At 51.4% G+C, this 20085-nt stretch overlaps 1 protein-coding gene across 1 annotated transcript in view; it reads left to right on the top strand.

The window, feature by feature from the left end:
* The window catches only part of PRDM16 (PR/SET domain 16), a 448451-nt gene that overhangs the window by 387755 nt on the left and 40611 nt on the right, over window positions 1-20085 (top strand). The window contains exons 5-6 of the mRNA XM_004384316.1: window positions 10562-10664; window positions 18240-18456. Coding sequence (XP_004384373.1) covers window positions 10562-10664; window positions 18240-18456 — 320 coding nt within the window. The remainder of the gene's footprint in view (window positions 1-10561; window positions 10665-18239; window positions 18457-20085) is intronic.

The following is a 20085-nucleotide window of genomic DNA, read 5'->3' as shown; positions in this document are numbered from 1 at the left end:
AAAGAAAACAAAAATCCTCACAACTGGACCAATAAGCAACATCATGATAAACAGAGAAAAGACTGAAGTTGTCAAGGATTTCATTTTACTTGGATCCACGATTAACACTCATGGAAGCAGCAGTCAAGAAATCAAAAGACGTTTTGCATTGGGCAAATCTGCTGCAAAAGACCTCTTCAAAGTGTTAAAAAGCAAAGATGTCACCTTGAAGACTAAGGTGTGCCTGACCCAAGCCATAGTGTTTTCAATTGCCTCATATGCATGTGAAAGCTGGACAATGAATAAGGAAGACAGAAGAAGAATTGATGCCTTTGAATTGTGGTGTTGGTGAAGAATATTGAGTATACCATGGACTGCCGAAAGAACGAACAAATCTGTCTTGGAAGAAGTACAGCCAGAGTGCTCCTTAGAAGCAAGGATGGAGAGACTTTGTTTCACATACTTTATACAGGTTGTCAGGAAGGACCAGTCCCTGGACAAGGACATCATGCTTGGTAAAGTAGAGGGTCAGCAGAAAAGAGGAAGACCCTCAATGAGATGGATTGGCACAGTGGCTGCAGCAATGGGCTCAAGCGTGACAAGGATTGTGAGAATGGGGCAGGACTGGGTGGTATTTCACTCTGTTGTACATAGGGTTGCTATGAGTTGGAACCAATTTGATGGCACCTGACAACAACGTGAGTTGGAATTGACGCAATGACACCCAACAATAACAACAACCATGCAGAAATAAGCAAAAAGGATCATCGTAAAAATTAAACGCAAATGTTAAAAAAGCTTTTCCTTCTTCCAGATGAAAATGAAATTTGAGTGAAGGAGAATTGGATTTAAGGCCCATAGAGAAGGATCTATCCGTCTGATGGCCCCTGCAAAGCTCGCCTCCAAGTTTAATAAGCCGTGTGGCAGCGAACCTTCAAAAATCCTGGTGAGCAGGCACCAATGGTGGGCATGAAGAGGCTGGCTGAGTCGGCCAGGGAGGACTGGCTGAGGACACCCTCAGGTATCCGGCTGCTGGTTCCAAAGTCTCAACTGGGAATTTCAAACATCAAAAGAAATCAGCAATTTGTGGGATGTATTTTTCCTTTGACTAATAATAATAATAATTCTTAAACTCTTTTAATAATATGAAAAACGGCTCTCAGAAGCACATGGACCCTCAATAAGTATTTGCTGATGGAATAAATGACTTTTAAAAATAACTTTGAAAGGGATGTGCTAGATTTTAAACTATTTTTTAAACAGTCTCCAAAAAAAAAAAATGGAGGTCAAGTCAATTCCAACCCAGCTGGAAGTGTTTCTGCTCACTGGTCCCAACCACAGAGAGGCAAGTCGCTGCCAAATGCCAGTGACATTTTGACCCTATGAGTAGCTAAAATAAAAACGTTCCCTGAAATATCGATAATAAAACAAAGATTTTTGAAGACAAGCTTCTCTTTGAGAAGGAAACATTGCATTATATTAAGAGATTTCTCAAATTTCCCATGATCCCAAGAATTTCTGCCAGGATTCCGTGGCCCTTGTGGACACTCACACACAAACGTAAATAATCTTACTCTCTCACACATACTCACAAACACACATGTGAACAATCTCGCTCCTGTCTCTCACTCTTTCACACACACACAAGTAAGCAATATCTCTGTCTCTCTCTCACAGCAAATAAGTGAACAATATCTTGTCTCTGTCCCTCCATCGCTGTCTCTCCCTCCCTTTTTCTGTGTGTGTCTCTCTCACTCTCTTTTTTCTCTCTCTCTTTTACACACACATAAGTGAACAATATCTTTACCTCTCTTTATCTTTCTCTGTCTTACCCTTTGTCTCTCTCTGTGTCTGCCTCTCTCTCTCTCTCTCTCTCACACACACACACACACACACACACACACACGCTCACACACACACACACGACCTCCAGATACCAAATGGACGCTGAAGGGAAGGAATCCCTAGCTGAGCTCCATAAACTGTTTCCAGTTTGCCAAAGAGTCTTCAGCAGGGAAGTGACTTCCTTCAGCAAAGTGTGAACCGTCTTGAAGCTCAAGACACGTGATCTTAGCCCTAATTTCCCGAGAAGAAAGGAGACAGGCAGGAGAGGACCCCAGCTTTCTGAAGAGAAAGTTCTTGAAGCCACAGCCATCAGGGAAGATGCGCCCCCTGGCAGGCGGAGGGCAGAACTGAACTGGGAGCTCAGGCTGGCAAGCAAGTGGGGACCTGGCTCAGTTTTCCTTCTAAGCCTTCTGCTAGTGGCGTCAGGAATCCTGTAAATGTGGGTGTCTGGCCTCCAGACGGTCCCAGGACAAATGAACAGGGGAGATCTGGGACAGTGGGGTCTCCCTCAGCCCATCCTGGGCTCTTCCCAGTGTCCACTGGCTGCAGGGGGTCACATAACAGACAGGGTCTGGGAGTGGACATGGCCCCCACACTCCCGTGGCTCTGTGCTCTAGGGGTGGATATAGCCCCCACACCCCCATAGCTCTGTGGTCTGGGTGTGGACACGGCCCCCACACTCCCGTGGCTCTGTGCTGTAGGGGTGGATATAGCCCCCACACCCCCCATAGCTCTGTGCTCTGGGTGTGGACACGGCCCCCACACCCCCACAGCTCTGTGCTCTGGGGGTGCACACAGCCACACACCCCTGCAGCTCTGTGCTCTGGGGTCTGGAGGTGGACTTGGTCCTCACACCCCTCCTGGGTAGCTCCGTGCAGCCTAGAGTTTCCAGCCATGTCTTGGGGTGCTTGGGGAGCCCAGGAAGCTGGGCACTGCAGTGCTCACAGGTAGACCTGACCATTGGCCATGCCTCGATCCCCCAGGAGCCTACTCAGATCTCTGACCACATTCCCACCCACATGCCCTGAGACCCCTGCCTCAGTGCAGAAGAAGTATGAAGATCTGGAAGGAGGGAGAGGAGAGTCAGATGTGAGAAAAAGTGGACTCTGGGGCTCGGAAGGGTCAGCGTGTGTTCACCGAGTTCCCCAGAAGACTCGCTCCAATGAGCCACCTCCTGAGGCCGCCGGCCAAAGGGTGCCCGGTGGGCCGGGTTTTGGGGCTGTCGGAGGCACCAGCACAGAGGTCCCCTGCCCCTCCTCCCCACCCAGGACTGGCCAAGGGGCTCCTCACCACTCGCCCATCACTGCTTCTGGAGAACCGGTGACGTCCCCTCTGCTGCAGGACTGAGGGGAGGTGCTCACTGGCCTGGCTCCTGTGTTCGTCTGTGCAGTGAGTGTTCTCTCCTGAGGCACCATGAGTCCCCTGCCTCAGGGGGCCTCGGGGGAGCAGTGACCACTTCGTCACCCTGATGCCCCTTTTGCCTTCAGCCTTGGGGTGCAGGAAGGGGGAGCTGAGTGGCAGCAGAGGCCACATGTGGTCATGAATTTCCTCGTGGATTCTGGCCCTGTCATCTGAAAGGGGCCTGTGGTCATTGTACTCGTGAAGAGGCCATAAATGGTCCAAGGCTGAGGGCACCCGGCCTTCACACTGTGCGTGTCCTCCTGCTCCTGGAGCACCAAAGGCCTGGGGCCAGTGGCCTATGGGAACAAAATGCCCGCAGCCGACACCAAGAGACAGAGCCTTTCTCCCAGACTTCTGGGGGTGGTCAGGACAACTGAGCATTTCTGAAGTCACCCCTGGGGTGCTAAGATATGGCCTTTCGTTTACTTTGTCATCTCAGCGTGAACTGGAAAGCAGAGCCAAGCCCACTGGGGATCTCAATTCCCTCTGGGTGGCCCAACCCCTCCCCTCCTGGCGACACTGCCTCTCCCCCTTAACTACCCCCCCTTCAGCTCCCACTCCTCTTTTTGGAAAAGTCAAGACATTTGCATCACCCCTGGATGGTTCTTTCTCCCACAATTACGAGCGACCCAGTTGGTTGAAAACATTTCTGGAGGCACAAGCAGGGCCTATTCCTGAATTTGTTTTAATGTTCAGAAAGAAAACAAGAGCTGGGGAAGAAAGTGCCCCAGGAGGAAGCAGAGGTGGGAAGAGGCCTATTCACGGCACGGCTCTTTTTTTTTTTAAACATTGCCTCAATAGGGAGAGAATGTTGGTGCAGGATGTCAAGTGGCCGGGAGGGCGGGGGACTGTGTGAGATGAGGCTGCAGTCACATACATATGTTGGGGAGCCAGACTCCAGGCTCCAGGCCCCCAGCGCACTTCCAGAAGGCCAGCTGGGCCCGTGAAACACAGCCGAAATCAGCCCAGCCCACCCAGCCCTTCTGGGTGGCTGGGCATCAGGAGAAGCCCAAGGACACCAGCAATTCCAGGGGAAGAATAGAAGGGAAGCTTGGGCCGGCCACCAGCAGGCCACAGGAGCTCCAGCCGGAGTGTACTAAGCTGCACACGAGGGGCCAGGTCTCCCCAAAGTGGAAGCAGACAAGGCTAATCTCTTTCTCAGAGTGCGATACACAAAGGCATTTTATTAGAAGATTAGCCGACTGATAGCCACGCAGCCCGAGCCCCTGAGAACCAGCCCTGGCTTTTAATGAAAGCCTGGTGCTGCTTGGACCAAGGGCATTTTCCTTTTGCTTTCGTTCCCTTGCCCCGACGTCGGTCCCTCTTGTCTGTCGGGGCGTGTGATCTGCCCGGGTTGGAATTTTCAACGAGGGGCGTCAGACAGCCATCACATTTTGCCAGCACGCTTCCTTCCTCCCTTTGCTTTTGTTCCCCCACAATTTTTTAATTTAAAATCTTTAAATTAATTTGCCAGGTTCAGTGTTGGCTTTCAACAATTAGATACCATTTTTCCTTTGAAATGAAGAGGGCAAGGGCAGGGGGATTCATTTTAACGTTTCCTACCCCGTTGACAAAAGACTTTCAAAATATTATCAAATTTGTTGTGATTCAGAAAACGGCTGCATTGTACAGACCTCTCTTCGGAGGAAACGGAGCCTCATTTTGGCCAGAAACAAAAAATAAATTACCTGCTGTAATCATTTGCCAGGATTTGTATTCTTTTTCCTCTTTATCAAATGGAACGCTTCATCGGAAGAAACCATTTAAGAACAATGAAGACAATTTAAATGTGGACGGATAATTTATATATGCATAAATAATATCCAGATCCAAACTTTGCAACTAAGGAAAAGATAAGTATATAAAAGGTCTTAAATGTTTGAGCTGCTGGGAAGGTGCCAGAATATATAACAATAAAATGTGACGATGAAGGCACAAATCCCACTACTTCAGCCACCTGTGTGAAGAGAGGAACATGGCAAATCCCAAGGCCCGCAAGTAGCCTTTTCCTCCCTAGAGCAGAGGAAGGAATTGCCTGCCTGTCCCTGCAACCTTCGGACACTGCCGAGCCCAGAGCTGCTGTCCCCTTGCTCCTGCTCAGCTCTGAGAAAGCAGGCAAGCAGATCAACCGGAGGAAGGAGCAGGAGCAAAAGAAAGAAATACAGGCCTCGGACACAGTCGCTGCTGGGCCCCGGAGCATCGCTCCGTTTCTTTTTTAAACATCGAGAGTTCTGAGTGTCCCCAGCTTGTTCTAGAGGGAGATGGCCCACAGTTTAGGGACAGCAAGTCATTAAGGTACACAGTGAGACTCCCCAAACCCATGAGCAACAAGGCAGCATTGCCACCTACCTAGCCTTTTCAGGGGCCCTGGAAGACAAGAAACATCCAGGAAAATCCTCAGACCAGCATCCTCTCTGGGCAGACGGGCCGACCTGCAGATCGGGTCATTAGGAAAATTTGCTTTTCAGTAACTGATTTAGAGGAATTCAAATTCTGCTCGATGCATACAAGCCTTTTGTGAGAAAAGCCTCTCTTGCATCATGCCAGAGCCTTAACCAATTCAAGCACAATCGGATTCAGAAATCCAGGATGGAGAGAGATTGATTTTTTTTTTTTAAGATAAGCATGCTGAAAGAGATTTCATCTATTTTATTCAAACACTCCTTTAAAGTTTCTCAAACTGGTCAAAGAGGAAAGAGTAGCCCAGAGGTCCGCTTGATCCCGTCTGCATTTTTTGAGAAAATCATTTATCCCTGGGAAATGGGAGAAATGGCCTTAGCATATGGTCTGACTTTTCATCCACAATCTAGCAATTTCTACCCGGTAAAATTGGGATGGAGTTTTTCACCAATTTAAATTATAAATTTCTAAGATGAAGTAGGTATGGAAATTGTGGCACTTAAGTTTTTATATTATTTGAAAATAGTATCTTTTTTTGTGAAATCGATTTGCTATTTAAAAAAAAAAAAACTTAAGGAGCTCTAAGAGAAAAAAATCCTGAGCTGACAGTTATTGTACATTTGAAATATTTGTACATTTGAAACAGCTGGGGGGGGGGTAGATGATGCTCATTTTCATAAACAGCTGGGTCTAAATGAATATGACCTGTGCTAAATCCAACTTTTCTCCAGCAATTTCTCTGCCTTTTGTTGAGAAAGTGGCCATTATTTATTTGCCCCAGAACCCCGTTTACCTACAAGGAGCCGCCTGCCCGTGTTTGGAGAGAGAGAAAAGAGGAAGAAAATAGGCAAGGTCACTTGAAAGATAGTTGTAATTCTGAGGACCTGTTTTTGGTGGTGCCGGCCTTGTTCAATAAAGGCATTGTCATTACAGATTGAAGCTGAAGTGTTGAAACAAGGACTTAACTTCAGATCAAGTCCTGTTTGGCATCATTATTTTTTAAAGCCGTTTAGAGCAGACATTTACTGGAGCTAGTAAACTCAGCTGTTGTTAAGCTCTTCCCCACCCCCAGATCCGTAAACCAAAGAGAAAATTCCAGCTCAGCCTTGCCTATGCAACAGTACCGAAGGACTCAGGCATGACTGAATTACTGTGGCGGATGCAACTGTTTAGAAAAAGTCATGGGCACTTCCATGCTGTCACCTAAACAAATGCCGGTTCTATTTCCTTTCCCGCGGCTGGTCAGCCTCCCTGAAGACCCAGGGAGGACTAAAGAGACTTGGGACTTCTTTTTCCTTGAGGAGCAAACTTCTCCCTCCCCACTTCTGAAGCTCTTCATGCCAGCCTATCCTCCGTGCTGGCTTGCCCAGCTCCGCATATGGCCGATCCGAGAGGCATAGAATGAAACCGCTGAAGGAATGTTTAGGGGTCTGCTTTAAGAATTTATTACAGCGTGCTGGGAAGGGCCCGCGCAGTACAGTAAATGCTCCATTTGTACCGCCTCTGCCACCAGCAGACAGGGCCAAGGCGGTTCCTGCCGCCCAGCTCCCTCCGAGCCCCGGCCTTTGTCCCGGGAAGTCGCCAGACCCCGTGAACCAGGGACTGAGGCTTGTGCCCGTGCGCGTCTGGGCAATAAGGCCTTTTGTGCGATTTGGAAAGTGTGAAAACTCTTGCTTGTGTTTCAGATCAGGTTCACCGTGTGGACCTACGAAGACAAAGGCAGGCGGGCTGAGTTTGGGGAAGTCTGCAGCGGTTTCTGGTCACCTTCCCCCTCTCCCCGGGGTGGAGGGTCGGTCGCACAGCCACCGCCACCCCCACCGCTCCTGGCCCGGCCCTGCGATTAGCACTAATAGCCATTAATGTCACCGTCTGCAGCTCAAAGTCCAGGCGGCCTCCCGCCAGCGCCCAGGCCGTGCGGCCGTCCTGTGGGGCCCAGTGCGCGCGTAAGACCTTCTGAACTTCCTTCGGGGGGCGCGCGAGCGGAGGAACCCGGGAAGCCGGGCAGCCTCGAGTGGATCCCAGGAGCGAGGTGTGGGGCTGGGGTTCCCCGGAGTCTGGGCGGCCCTGGGAGGGTGGGAGGGAGACGCCAGGTAGTACCAGCAGCCGTGGTGGGGGTGTAGGGTCCCAGGCTTCCTGGTACCCTTCGGGGGGAGAGGTGGGTTGTGAGCCCGTGGGGGCGGAGGAGGGAGGCGAGCCGCGCCCCTTCCATCCCCCGCCGCCCTGCCAGCACGAGCGCAGCGTAGCCCCGGCTACCGCGGAAGAGGCGGCCTCTCGGAGCGCCGCGTGGGACCAGGTCAGAGCCGCCCTCTGCGTCCCGGGGCGCCGTGCGGGTCGGCGGGGGTCGCGGGCCAGGGCGCGCGGGACGCCGGGCGGCGGTGGCCCGGCCAGCATTGCCCTCTAACCGGGACTGCGGGAGAGGAGCAGCCGCGCTGCCCCGCGGAACCCGCCTGCACCTTCTCACCCTATGCTCGGGCGCCTGGGTTAGCCGGCACCCAGAGCCCAGCATTAAATGTGCGCTTGCTGGATGCGTCGGCTCATTGCGCAGATGCTGGTGCAATCGTGCCTCTTCCGCGGAGTTGTCCCGGCTTCGTCCCCGCGCTGGACGCCCCTCTCCGCACACTGTACTGTGGGTCCAATCTTGAGATACAATGGCTGAAGTCTGATATTTTTAAACAATGATTCGGCCACTGTGTGATTTTTTTTGGAGAAGATACAAAACCAGTACCTTAATACCAATGAGATGAGTTGCAGAAGTTACATGGTAAAGTTTCTATTCTCCATTTTAAAATCTCGTCATTATTTTAGCGGCTTGCCTGAGAATGATTGCCAAGTAAAATAGCGCCCCCGACTGACGTGGAAAGAACTTTGCACGTTAATAAGATGTGTATGCATGTGGCTACTTTTCTACTCTGTGCAGCTCTGCTGTCTGGGGGCCCTGGAATAATACCCCAGTCACCTTTGGGGACACAACAGGGCCCCCCGTCTGTCTCTGTCCATTTGAGTTATTGGTGTCTTCTGGGGTTCCTCAGGACTGAGAGTTTGTGATGAAGTTGGAGACTGGGGAGATACAGCAGTGAGGGCTCATCCTCCGGGGCACCAGGGAAAACGAGTCTGACCGGACATCAGGAAGTTGGCTCTGCAGATATTTCTCTGAGGAGGAGTGGGGGCATAGGCAAGCAGACGTGGGCCTGGCAGTCTGGGCCAGCTGCTGCTGGGAAGCCTGGTCTGGAACTGGCTGGCCTGTGAGCGAGGAACCAGAGCATCGCCCCACAGTGAGGACTGCCGCTCGCCTCGGTCCAGAAACCCTTCCCTCCCCAGTCTTTACCAGCCTGTTCTTATGGACGATGTCCGCCCTCCACCATCCATGGCTGCTGTGCACATTCCGTCCTTGTCCCGGGCCCTCTGGATGAGCAAGGTGGTGCTTTAGAACCTTTCAACCAGAAAGGAATCTGGGGGAGCCGCCGCCTGGAGGTCCCAAGGCTGATGGGTCTGGCCTGGGTCTTTCTTCAGCCTCCCAACCAGGCCTCTGGGGTCATCTGCAGGTCCTGGAAGCCCCTTGGTCCCTATTATCTCAGTGGGGCTCATCACTCACATTCCGGAATGGGCAGTAAGCCGTGGCTCAGCCTAAGCGAAGTGCATCCCTGTCCAACGTTTCTGGATTAAGATATGCCATTCCCTGGTGTCATCCCTGTTCACGTGAGGAGCAGTGGGATACCTCTATAAGTGACCCCATCCAGAGGTCCCAGCCCCCATAGAGGGCAGGAGGCTCGGAGGTAAGGTCTGGCAGAGGCAAGGGAAGCGCAGTTTTCTTCCAGATGCCCCAGGCCTACAGTGTCCATTCCCCAGTCTCCGTCCCTGATGACCCTTGCCATGGCCCCCTTTCTGAATTGCTAGAGTTTTCTTAATCTTGGCCGCCACTTCAGCTCTCCAAGGCAGGCTTTCCTTTTTCAGGAGACACGTCGGCACGCTACAGTTGACATGATTCAGAAGTGTGCTGCTTGGAGCATTGAGCAAAACATTCCAAATTTAGTTCCCCGAGACCTCAGGGCTGTTCTCCAGCTGCAGAATCTACCCTGAGCGCCACCCCCCCACCCCCTACCCCCAGTTTTCAGGGATGTCCCTTATCTTGAGACCCCTGGCCAGCTGCTGGGCACGCACCTCCCCTCTGCTTTCCCTTGCCGATGGCCTCTGCACTGTGGTGTCTTGAAGTGCCAGGCCTCTGCATGAGCTCATGGTCACCTTTATAAACGTCTCAATTCACTCACAATCCATCCAGACTCCGAGGCCACTCAGAGAGGCGAAAAGTGTCTCACTTACATACACGTGAATGAAAGAAACTCAAGAATCAGCCCAGGCCCCACTTGTGACGAAAAGAATCATTCTCTCTAATACCCCATGGGACATACCGAAGATCTCTAGGTGGCACAATTGGTTTTCAGTCAACTACTAACCTAAAGGTTGGCAGTGCAAACTCACCCAGCAGTGCCATGGAAGAAAGGCCTGGCAATCTGCTTCTGTAAAGATCACAGCCAAGAAAACCCTATGGAACAGTTCTACACTGTAACACGTGGGGTCACCATGAATTGGAATTGACTCCATGACAACCGTTTTTTTTTTTTTTTTCGGGGTTGGGGGGAGGTGGGAACATACCCTGATTGTTGGGAACTTAGACACCGATTCTCACCTATTTAATGTTGCAACCCTTTAGAGATACCCGAAAACTGTTCATACACAATTGGAAGAGGACTTTAGTCCTGTAGAGCATATTCTGTAGATGTTCCAGAGGAGAACTTCTTAGCAATAATTAAAAGACTGGTCAAGTGGCCCGCGGGTCAGCCTCTCCAATTAGCAGCGTGGACAGGGTGCGGGGCTGAGTGCGTGCAAGCAGCCGCCACCACAGACACTTAAACATGTTCTCTCTGCTTTCTCATCCTAGATTTATTATAAAGTCATTAAGGACATTGAGCCAGGCGAGGAGCTACTGGTGCACATGAAGGAAGGCGCCTACTCCCTGGGGACGGTGCCGCCCAGTCTGGATGGTAAGCCCCCACCGAGGCTGCCCCCCGCAACAGGGGAGCAGAGGCCACCCCAGAGACACCTGGGAGTGCCCCAGCCCCTCATCCCTCCATGCCACGTAATGAGGGCTGGTATCCTAGCTTCGCGCAACTGTTACCCATGGAAACAGCCACCCTCTTAACGACTCCACATAACCGCTTCCCATCTCCTTCCTCGGGTTATCTGAGCCGCGTCCTGAGTTTTAAGATCGGGCTTGAATTGATACCGTGTGCAATTAGCTCTCTGCAGTGTTGTAGTTCCAGGTGTATTTTTTTTTAATTGTATTATTATTATCAGCAGCAGCATTTCTTTTTCCCAGTACTTTAAAAAAAAAATAATCACCAAGCAGGTTCTATGGCTTGGGAGCCTTTACACTTCTAGAACTCTGTATCCCGACTAGCCTCACCTCATGTAAGAAAGTAATTCCCATCCGCAGTTAAAACCAAGTCCAAGAGAAACGTTAAAACCAAAAAAACCAAACCCGTTGCTGTCGAGTCAATTCCAACTCATAGCGACCCTATAGGACGGGGTAGAACTGCCCCATAGAGTTTCCAAGGAGCACCTGTGGATTTGAACTGCCGACCTTTTGGTTAGCAGCCATAGCACTTAACCACTGCACCACTAAGGTTTCCAGAGGAACATTAGGGGGGAGTTTATCTGATGGAGGGGTCTCATAAAAGTACTGAAAGCAATGCAGCTCTTCCAAACACAAACCGTGCTCAAAAAGTGTTCTGAGTTTTCTTCCCTCTCGATTTTCTTCCCCCTCGGTATTTGTCCTTCCCTCCACATGGGAGATGTGACAAGGTTTCTGTCCTCGTTCTTCCACACCCAAGTAAGTCTGAGAGGATGCCTGAGAAATTTGAATCCCAGACAGGCTCATTTTTTCCAAAACACAGGTTTATTTTCCTCACCCACGTGGTTAAGCGCTGTGTCCAGTCACCTTTGGGGTCCTGGGGTTGTTTTTAAATCACCAAGGAAAAGTTGCCACGGAGCAAATGGTTCCGGGGTTCCTGGTCCAGCTTCTTTTCTTGGAGGAAGACCTCACAAGTGAACAGAAAAGCCACCCCCCACCAGCCGTCTCCGGAGCTCACGATTCCTGCCCGTACTCACGCTAGAGACAGGAGGGAGGTGGTTTTTTATTTCCTGTCTTTCTTTCCCTTCCCCTCCAAACATACTATGGCTTAATAATTAATGCCATTAACTACAAGTTTCTCTAAGGAGTCACTTGAATTCTATGGTCAGGAAGTGGCCTGAGCTCGGCCAGGGAGCTAGATGTTGATGTTAGCAGGAAACTTCGAGACCAGACACGGAGAACTCTGCCTCGATTCACCTTTTCAATAACCAACATGGCCCCAGTAATTAGAGCCCTTCCTTTAGTCAACAGCAGCTCCGTGTCCCTGGGTTGTCCAAAAGGCAATCACCACAGGAGGACAATTTTACCAGCCTGGTCCTAACTGTACTTTCTTCTAAAGTTTGGTTTTAATTAGGCTGTTGAGAAAAGAAAAATAAATTGCCGAGAGCTGGGTAGCATGAGGAAGGTCTCATTTCCCTTAAAATAATTGTTAAAAAGACCTATGAATCTTAGATAGCACATGAGAACTCGGAAAGATAAATCCACTTAACTTAAGCAGAGTGCTTGACTAGGAAATTTCGTTTGTGTAATGAATCTCCATTCTGCCAAAAGGTTTTTAAAATCTTGATTCCTAATATCAACCCCCGATATTAAATAACCAGGGTCTACATTTTCCTAATAATTTATCCAACATTTGTGAGCTAATTGCTTTCCACACATAATAGTCCAACATCAAATATTTGACTTTTCATACTCTCTCCTGTCAAGATCTTTACCTCCCCCCACCCAGCTAAACTCTGAATCGCATAGAAAGAAAATGCAAAAATGTTCCTCACTAAGATAATTATCATAAAAAAATCTTTTATCCCAGCCCTGGCTAAATGCAGCCAGGCCCTTATCACTGCAGGAATTTGGAGTGGGCTCTTGAGCTCCTTTGAGCTCCGAGCCTCGTAGATCAGCATGCAGATGCCACATAATTGTGTTCCCCCTCGGCTCTCTGAAGCCATTAGGCGCTGATTTATTTTTCTGTGGCATTCCTGCTCGACCACGTGAGATGCTGATGGAACTTTAGACAGATGAGGGAGGTGCAGGTTTGACAGACACGTCGGGCTGCTGTGTGGTTGGCTTGGTGTGGTTTGGTTTGGTAAGAAGGTACCTCCTCTACCCCAGCCCATGCACCCCTACCCGCTCCAGATTCAGGTGGAGAGAGGTCATTTTTGCAGCATAAGTTTTGCTGTTTTGTTGGGGGGGTGGTTGCTGGGGATGATGTTCGGGCAGCAAGGAAGAAGCGGAGCCCTTGTTTGCCCACAGACTGGAGGAAAAGCAACCTCAGCCTGCAGCTCAGGGTTTGGAAGCATTCTTTCAAAGCTGCGGCTCCGGGAAGAAACCTAATTCTTATGTCCACATAAGTGTTCGAGGCAGAAGGAAGCCACTTACCCATTTGTTAGTTCTCGAGACTTTTTGAGGAGCCCTGGTGGCACAATGGGTAAGTGGTCACTGTTAATTGAAAGGTTAGTGGTTCAAATCCACCCAGCCACTCCATGTGAAAAAAGACCTGGCGATCTGCTCCCGTAAAGACTGCAGCCTAGGAAACCCTACAGGGCATTTCTATTCTGTCATACAGGGTCACTGTGAGTCGGAATCAACTCGACAGCACACAATTACAACAGCGACTTTTTGTTTTGTTTTTACTCGTTCGATGGCAAAGGGGAGGATTTCTCTTTCATGAGAACTTCTTGCTCTTATGAGAAAATCAAGAAAATGATTTTCATTCAAATATATTTTTCTTTTAGAAAGGCTCTTAAAAAAATAGGAACACATCTGGCTTGAACAGAAACATAAATGGATGGAGGGGTTGTCAGTGAGGGTAGAAAGAACTCCCGTGTAGGGAAGCACAAGACTTGCCTTCTGAGTGGTCTGTGTTTGAGGTCTCGTGAGAAGGAAACAGTAGGAGGCAGGGTAAACTAATTGGGAAATCAGATGACTCTGAATGAGAATTACGACTTTTTATCACATACTAATAATAGATAAAGCCATGGAAACGAATGAGGTTTAGGGCAAGAGGATGCAATGCATTGTGTACAGAGCAAAGCAGACAGACAGGGAAATACAATATTATAATGCGCTGTGATATGATACAATACAATATAACACAATACAATATGATGTAATAGGAGCCATGTGGGTGGAATGGTTAAGCGCTCAGCTTAACAGCTTGCAACGGTTAAGAGCAACAGTAAGTGCTCGGTTCAAAGCCACGCAGCCACTCCACAAAAGAAAGACTTGGTGATCTGTTCCTATAAAGATTACAGCTTAGAAAACCCTATGGGGAAGTTCTGCTCGGTCCTATAGGGTTGCTGTGAGTCCGAATCAACTGGATGGCACCTAACAACATCATAATATAACATAGTACAGTCTAATAATAATATAATAGTTCCTGGATGGTGCAGACAGTTCAGTGCTTGACTACTAGCTGAAAGGTTGTTGGTTCAAATCCACCAGAGACACCTTGGAAGACAGGCCTGGCAAGCTGCTTCTGAAAGGTCACAGCCGTGAAAGCCCTATGGAGCAGCTCTACTCTGCACACATGGATTCGCCATGAGTCTGAATTGACTCAATGGCAACTAACAACAACAAATATAATATATAGTCAGAATATAACATGTGCTTTTAGTATCTCTTTAAAATGGAATTTCTTGTGCCGGGAAAATGAACATGATGTAGGCTGTGCCCATCCTTTCTGCCTCAGCCCCAAACGCCCAGGTATGTATTCAAAGCCAGCCTTACCTGGGTGGAAGATGCAGGTGGCTCGTCCACACCCCTTGCCAGGGGCAGGGGAGGCTTCGATATGTGCTGTCCCGGGCTCTGGCAAACGTGATCCCCGTAGGATGGGAGGAGGAAGACAGCGTTTATCACCATGGCCAGCCCATGGCCTCCAGGACACTCTCAACGCCGTCAGAAGAGTATGGGCTGCCTTTTCATTTTCAATGCAAATCCCAAGCCAAAGCTGGAAAAATAAGTCAGTTAGTGGCATGGATAGTGGGGTTGGCATATCGCCTTGTTTTTGTTTTCAAGTTTCAACTTCTTTGCCCCTCAGCTTGTTCCTAGTTTGATGCAGAAAGAGTAGAATAAAAATTGGCATTTCTAACTCAATCCTGATGCTATTGAGTGTTCCACCTCAGCCTCTCTCCAGCCCAGAAAGCTGGAATCAACCCTCCAGTGCACCTTCATGTGGTCTGTGCGCTCGGCTCCATATTAACACTGTGCTATTGGTGCTCAGATATCAAGCGCTCATCCCCAAGTGAAAGTCCAGATTTCTAAAGACAAGCAGAGGCCTCCGCAGGGAATGAGGGTGACCGCGTCCCAAACTCACCAAGCCGCATTGCTTTTCTCATAACTGCGGGTGAGAAACTGGGAGTCTGGCCCTCCTGCCCCTTATGCACCAAAACAGCGGGGAAGTTCAGGTTATGCGGCTCTGCCCCGTCCCTGCCAGGTGCCCTGGGCAAGTGATTCCATCTCCCAGGCCTCAGTTTATCAGTTATAAAGCAGGCAGAGGCACAGTACCCACCTGGGTGCTCCTGGGTTGACAGAGGCTTAAATGCGTGAATAGCGGGAAATTCTTAGAGCAGCGCCTGCCACATAGACTCCTGGTAAACATCCACAGCTAACGTCGTTCTTCATGCTGTTTCCACAATAGGCGTTTTTCCTGAAAAGAGTCTTCATTTTGGATCGTATTTTAAATGTAACGTTTTGTAGGCTTCAAGGGGGATTGTGTCTTGGCATGAGTCACTGTCACCTCCTCCTTTCCCTGTTTATCAGGGACCCCACCCTGGCACCCGACAAGAGCCAGCCCTCACACAGGTCTTGTGTTAGAATCTCCTCTGCCTTTGCAGGGGCCTGCCGCCCTAGAACTGCCACGGGCCCCGGCACTCCCTGCTCTGTCTGCCTGGCTGCTCTGTGGGTTGCTGGGAGCCCCAAGTGGCTCCTGTGGGCCTTTGCCTTTGCAAAGCTGGCTTCAGCTCCCTGGCCTGGCCACCACCACTGTCCCCTCCATCCCAAGGGGTTCTGGGGTTTGTGAGGACTGGCCGGGCCATCTTACTTCGTTCTGGTCTGTTTTGCAGCTCAGCACATGTCTGGGAAAGCTCTGAGTAGCAGCTTTTCCTGAGATGCTTGGGGCAGGGTGCCAAGAGGCCCAAGCTAAGGCACAGAGCAGGGTCCAGATGTAGTGACATAGCCCCCAGAGCAGGCCTGGGTGCTGGGATATGGCTGTACACACTCTGCACACCCTATTGCTGTTCTCCTTCATGTCCTTGTTTCCCCAAAACAAGTGGTTTCTGAACAGCGGGCTGACGTGAGCAGGCCGGGACACCAGGCACTGGCTGGTGAGCACGTCGAAGGGGTCTGTGCATCTTGACCCCAGCAGAAAAGTCCCCAGGGCTCCTCCCAGCCCAAGCCACCCGATAGTTGCCTCTGGCCCAAGACATGAAGGAAAGCCGCCCCTGGAGGCTAAGGCTGTGTGTCAGAGGGGCCGATGAGGAGTCATCGATGTCTGGTGGGCGTGGCCAGTGGCATTTCAGAGCCAGCTGCCCACGGGAGTGCCCACCAGGGGTGTATGTGACTCAGGGAGGGGGGCTGGGCACCAGTGGGTGGGGATGCCAGGTGTGACCCAGGCCAAGTCCTGGTAACAGTGCCTCCACTCTTAGGTTCAGGGAAGCTTCCGGTCAGCCCTCCCTGAGACCCCACACACTGCCCAGGCTGTGAGCTCTGGAATGATCCGTGTTTATGCTGGTCTTTCCAACATGGGGCAGGAGGGGGCCCTCCCCTTCCATCTGCCCCACCATCTCCCCTCTGGGCACCACACCTGCATCGGTGACACTTCACCTGCTAGGAAGTCCCAGTGTTCGGTCCGCGTTTATGAAGGCCCACATTTAGGATGCCATCTTGTAAACTTAATGATAGCTGCCCCCTTTTTCAGTTGTTTGACCTTGAGAACAAACGTGGGCACTGGACCAGTCCTTATCCATGTGCACACAAACACCATACACATTCACATGCACGCAGAGTGCATGCAGGCCTGCACACACAACACACAGCATGCGTGCAAATACAAGTGCACACGTGACACACATTCACACACCCACACAAATGCACACATACCCACACACGGATACAAATAACACGAACATTCACACACACAAATGCATTTACATTTACACGTGAACACAAATGCATGCATATGCACACACCAACACATGAATGCAAGCATATGTATACACACAACACACATGAATGCAAACGTACACCTAACACGTGCACATCTACACATGCAAACACGTTCGCGCCTGTACATAATCCTGTGTGCACACAATACATTCACACATGTACACATGCATTGTGACACACATTCACACACATGAACCCACAAATATGTGCACACATGCCCAGACGTGCAGACACAGTTGCACACACAAAAAACTACAAAAGTGTATGAGTGTACAAATATGCACACATGCACAAACGTGCGGAAATACGTGCCCACACATTCATATTCATGCACACATGCACATGAATACATATGCACACTCACACAAACACGGGTACACACACATGCATACACATGTACACAAAGATGTACAAACACAGATCAGACATGCTCAAATATGCACACGTGCACAGACATGCACACACAACACGCACACATACATGTGTACACACATACACAACTGCAAACTCATGCACACACACATCCACACACATGCCCACATGTGCACACAAGCACATGGACACACACCTTTCCATTCATTTTTGCAAGAGCTTACTGCATGTCTACTCTTTCCAGACCTGGGTGGGCCCCGGGGTCCTCCTTGGGTGGGGAGGGAGACAGTGTGCTAACTGGAAAGCTGCTGTTCAGACATCAGCCAGGCCGGAGAAGCTGGGGATGGGCCCAGCACCTCCCCAGGGAAATTTACAGCTCTGGGCTGATTGTTTAGCTTGGCACCACGGTCAGGATGCCGCCTCGTAAACTTAATAATAGCTGCTCCCCTTTAATTTGTTTGACCTTGACGACAATAATTTATGATATGCATTAGATCTCCGTCGGCTTTTTCCTCCTGATTCATAAACAAAGCACTTGGCCTGACTTCCTGCCATGCTCCCGAGCTCAGGCCTCTAAGCCAGAGCTGGCCGCCTGGGACGCACGGAGGGGGATGGGGACAGTGTTTCTCTGTGTTTATTGTGGTGCAGAGAGCAGGGGCTTCTGGGCTTCCCAGGTGTCCCTGTGGCCTTCACAGCCCCTACCCCGCCTCCAGGTGGCCACTCCTGGAATCTGGATGAGGGCTGGAAGGGCAGCATCAGGAGCGACCAGCTTGGGCCACAGTGGGGACGTTGACCGTGGGGCCTCGGCCACCCTGCCCACTGCAGGGCCTTGCCTGTGGCTGCTGGGGCAGGTGCTGGGCGGGCACCCACTCCACGGCCCCCTCTCTTTCAGAGGAGCGCACCTTCCGCTGTGACGCATGTGACGAGCTCTTCCAGTCCAAGCTGGACCTGAGGCGCCACAAGAAGTACGCGTGCAGCTCCGTGGGCGCCACGCTCTACCAGGGGCTGGCCGACGACCTCAAGCCCGAGGGCCTGGGAGGCACGGGCAGCGGAGATGGGCAGGCCCACGAGTGCAAGGACTGTGAGCGGATGTTCCCCAACAAGTACAGGTGCTGCCTCCCCGCTCTCTCTTCCCATCTGCCTCCACCTCTTTCTCTCCTCCTCCTCCACCTCCTCCCTCCTCCTCTCCTCCTCCTCTCCCTCTCCTTCCTCCCTTCCTCCTCTCTTCCCTCCTCTCCCTCTCCCCTCCTCCTCTCCCTCTCTGTCCTGCCTTTCCCCTACCTCCTCCCCTTCCCCACCTTCTCCCTCTTTCATCCTCTTTCCTCTCCCCCTCCTCCCACTCCTTCCATTTTTTCCTCCTCTTCCTACCCTTCTCCCTTCTTCTGCTCCTCACCCTTCTCCCCTACTTCTCTCCTCCTCTTCTTTCTGCTTCCCCTCTGCCCCTTCCTCCTCTTTCCCCTCCCCCTCCTCCCATTCCATTTCCTTACCCTCCTCCACTTCTCCCCTTCCTTCCTCCTCTCCCGCCTCCTTCTCTTCCCCTTCCCCTCCCTCTCTCTCCTCCTCCCCTTCTTGCTCCCTCCCCCTTCCCTCTCTCCCCTCCTCCCCATCCTGTATTCCATACTCCTCCTCCCCTACCCCTTGCCCTCTTATTCCTCCCTCTCCTTTTGCCCCCCCTCCCTCCTCACCCCTCTTCCCCGGTGCCCTCATCCCCCTCCTCCCTCCTTTCTCCCCTCCTCCCCTCCTCCACCCCAGGAGCCAGAGCTCTATCCAGGCAGAAGAAACCCTAGGACCCCAGGAACAGAAGAGGTCAGCCCTGTCCCTCAGTCTTGTCCATCTGACAGGCCGAGGGCTCCAGAGACAGATGGGGACAAAGGATCCCCTCTACGGCACTCCTCTTGGGATAGGTAACCCCATCCTTCTGGCACGGCTGGAATTGGGGGACACAGGCATGGGCGCTGGGAGTCTGAGCCCGCTGTTCCCTGGCCTGCTTGTGAAAAGCCAGCCCCGTCAGAACCAAGTGCTGGGTTGCAACCCTGGACGCTCTGTGAGTCCCCAGGTTGATGCAGCTGGTCCCTGCATTCTACATGGACAGGGGCCAAGTTGTGGAGACAGACAAGACAAAAATAAAGAAATGTGAGGCTATCACTGAGACACAGGAATCGAGTCCTGGACACTGCCATAAGAATGTCTGGGACCCAGGTGCCAGCAACATCCCACTGCTGAGGGCATGTGTCCTGCACCTGACCCCCTGGACACGCACTCCTTCTCAGACAGTGCGGGGAGCGGGGGTCACCACTAGTCCCCATCCCCAGGGCATCAGCCTCTACCTCTGCCCAGCGGCACTTCCCATGCCAGAGGGGACCTCACAGACCTGGTGTTGGGCGGGGCCAGCATGTGACGGCTGAGCGTGGCCAGCCTGGAGCTGCACTCCCCTACCCGAGGCCAGGTGGAGCAGGGGCCTTGGGGACCCCTTGCTCACCTGAGAAATGGACTCCCCAGGCTCAGGAAAAGCTAGGACACTTAGCCCGGTGTTCCAGGGAGGGAGGAAACTTTTCCACCATGGGTCCTTCCCTCCTTCTGCCAAGAATTCCCCCAGATCTGCTTGGCAGCGTCCGGGTAACACTCCACGCAGCCTCAAACCGGCCATACGGTTGCTCAGAATCTGACGTCGGCCCCGCACGGTCTCCCTGGGGACTGGAAACCCTCCACCCGAACAGATGACAGAGAAAATAAGCGTT

Source organism: Trichechus manatus, unplaced genomic scaffold (assembly GCF_000243295.1).
Source record: "Trichechus manatus latirostris isolate Lorelei unplaced genomic scaffold, TriManLat1.0 scaffold00122, whole genome shotgun sequence".
NCBI lineage: Eukaryota > Metazoa > Chordata > Mammalia > Sirenia > Trichechidae > Trichechus > Trichechus manatus.
This window is presented reverse-complemented; position numbering and strand designations above follow the sequence as displayed.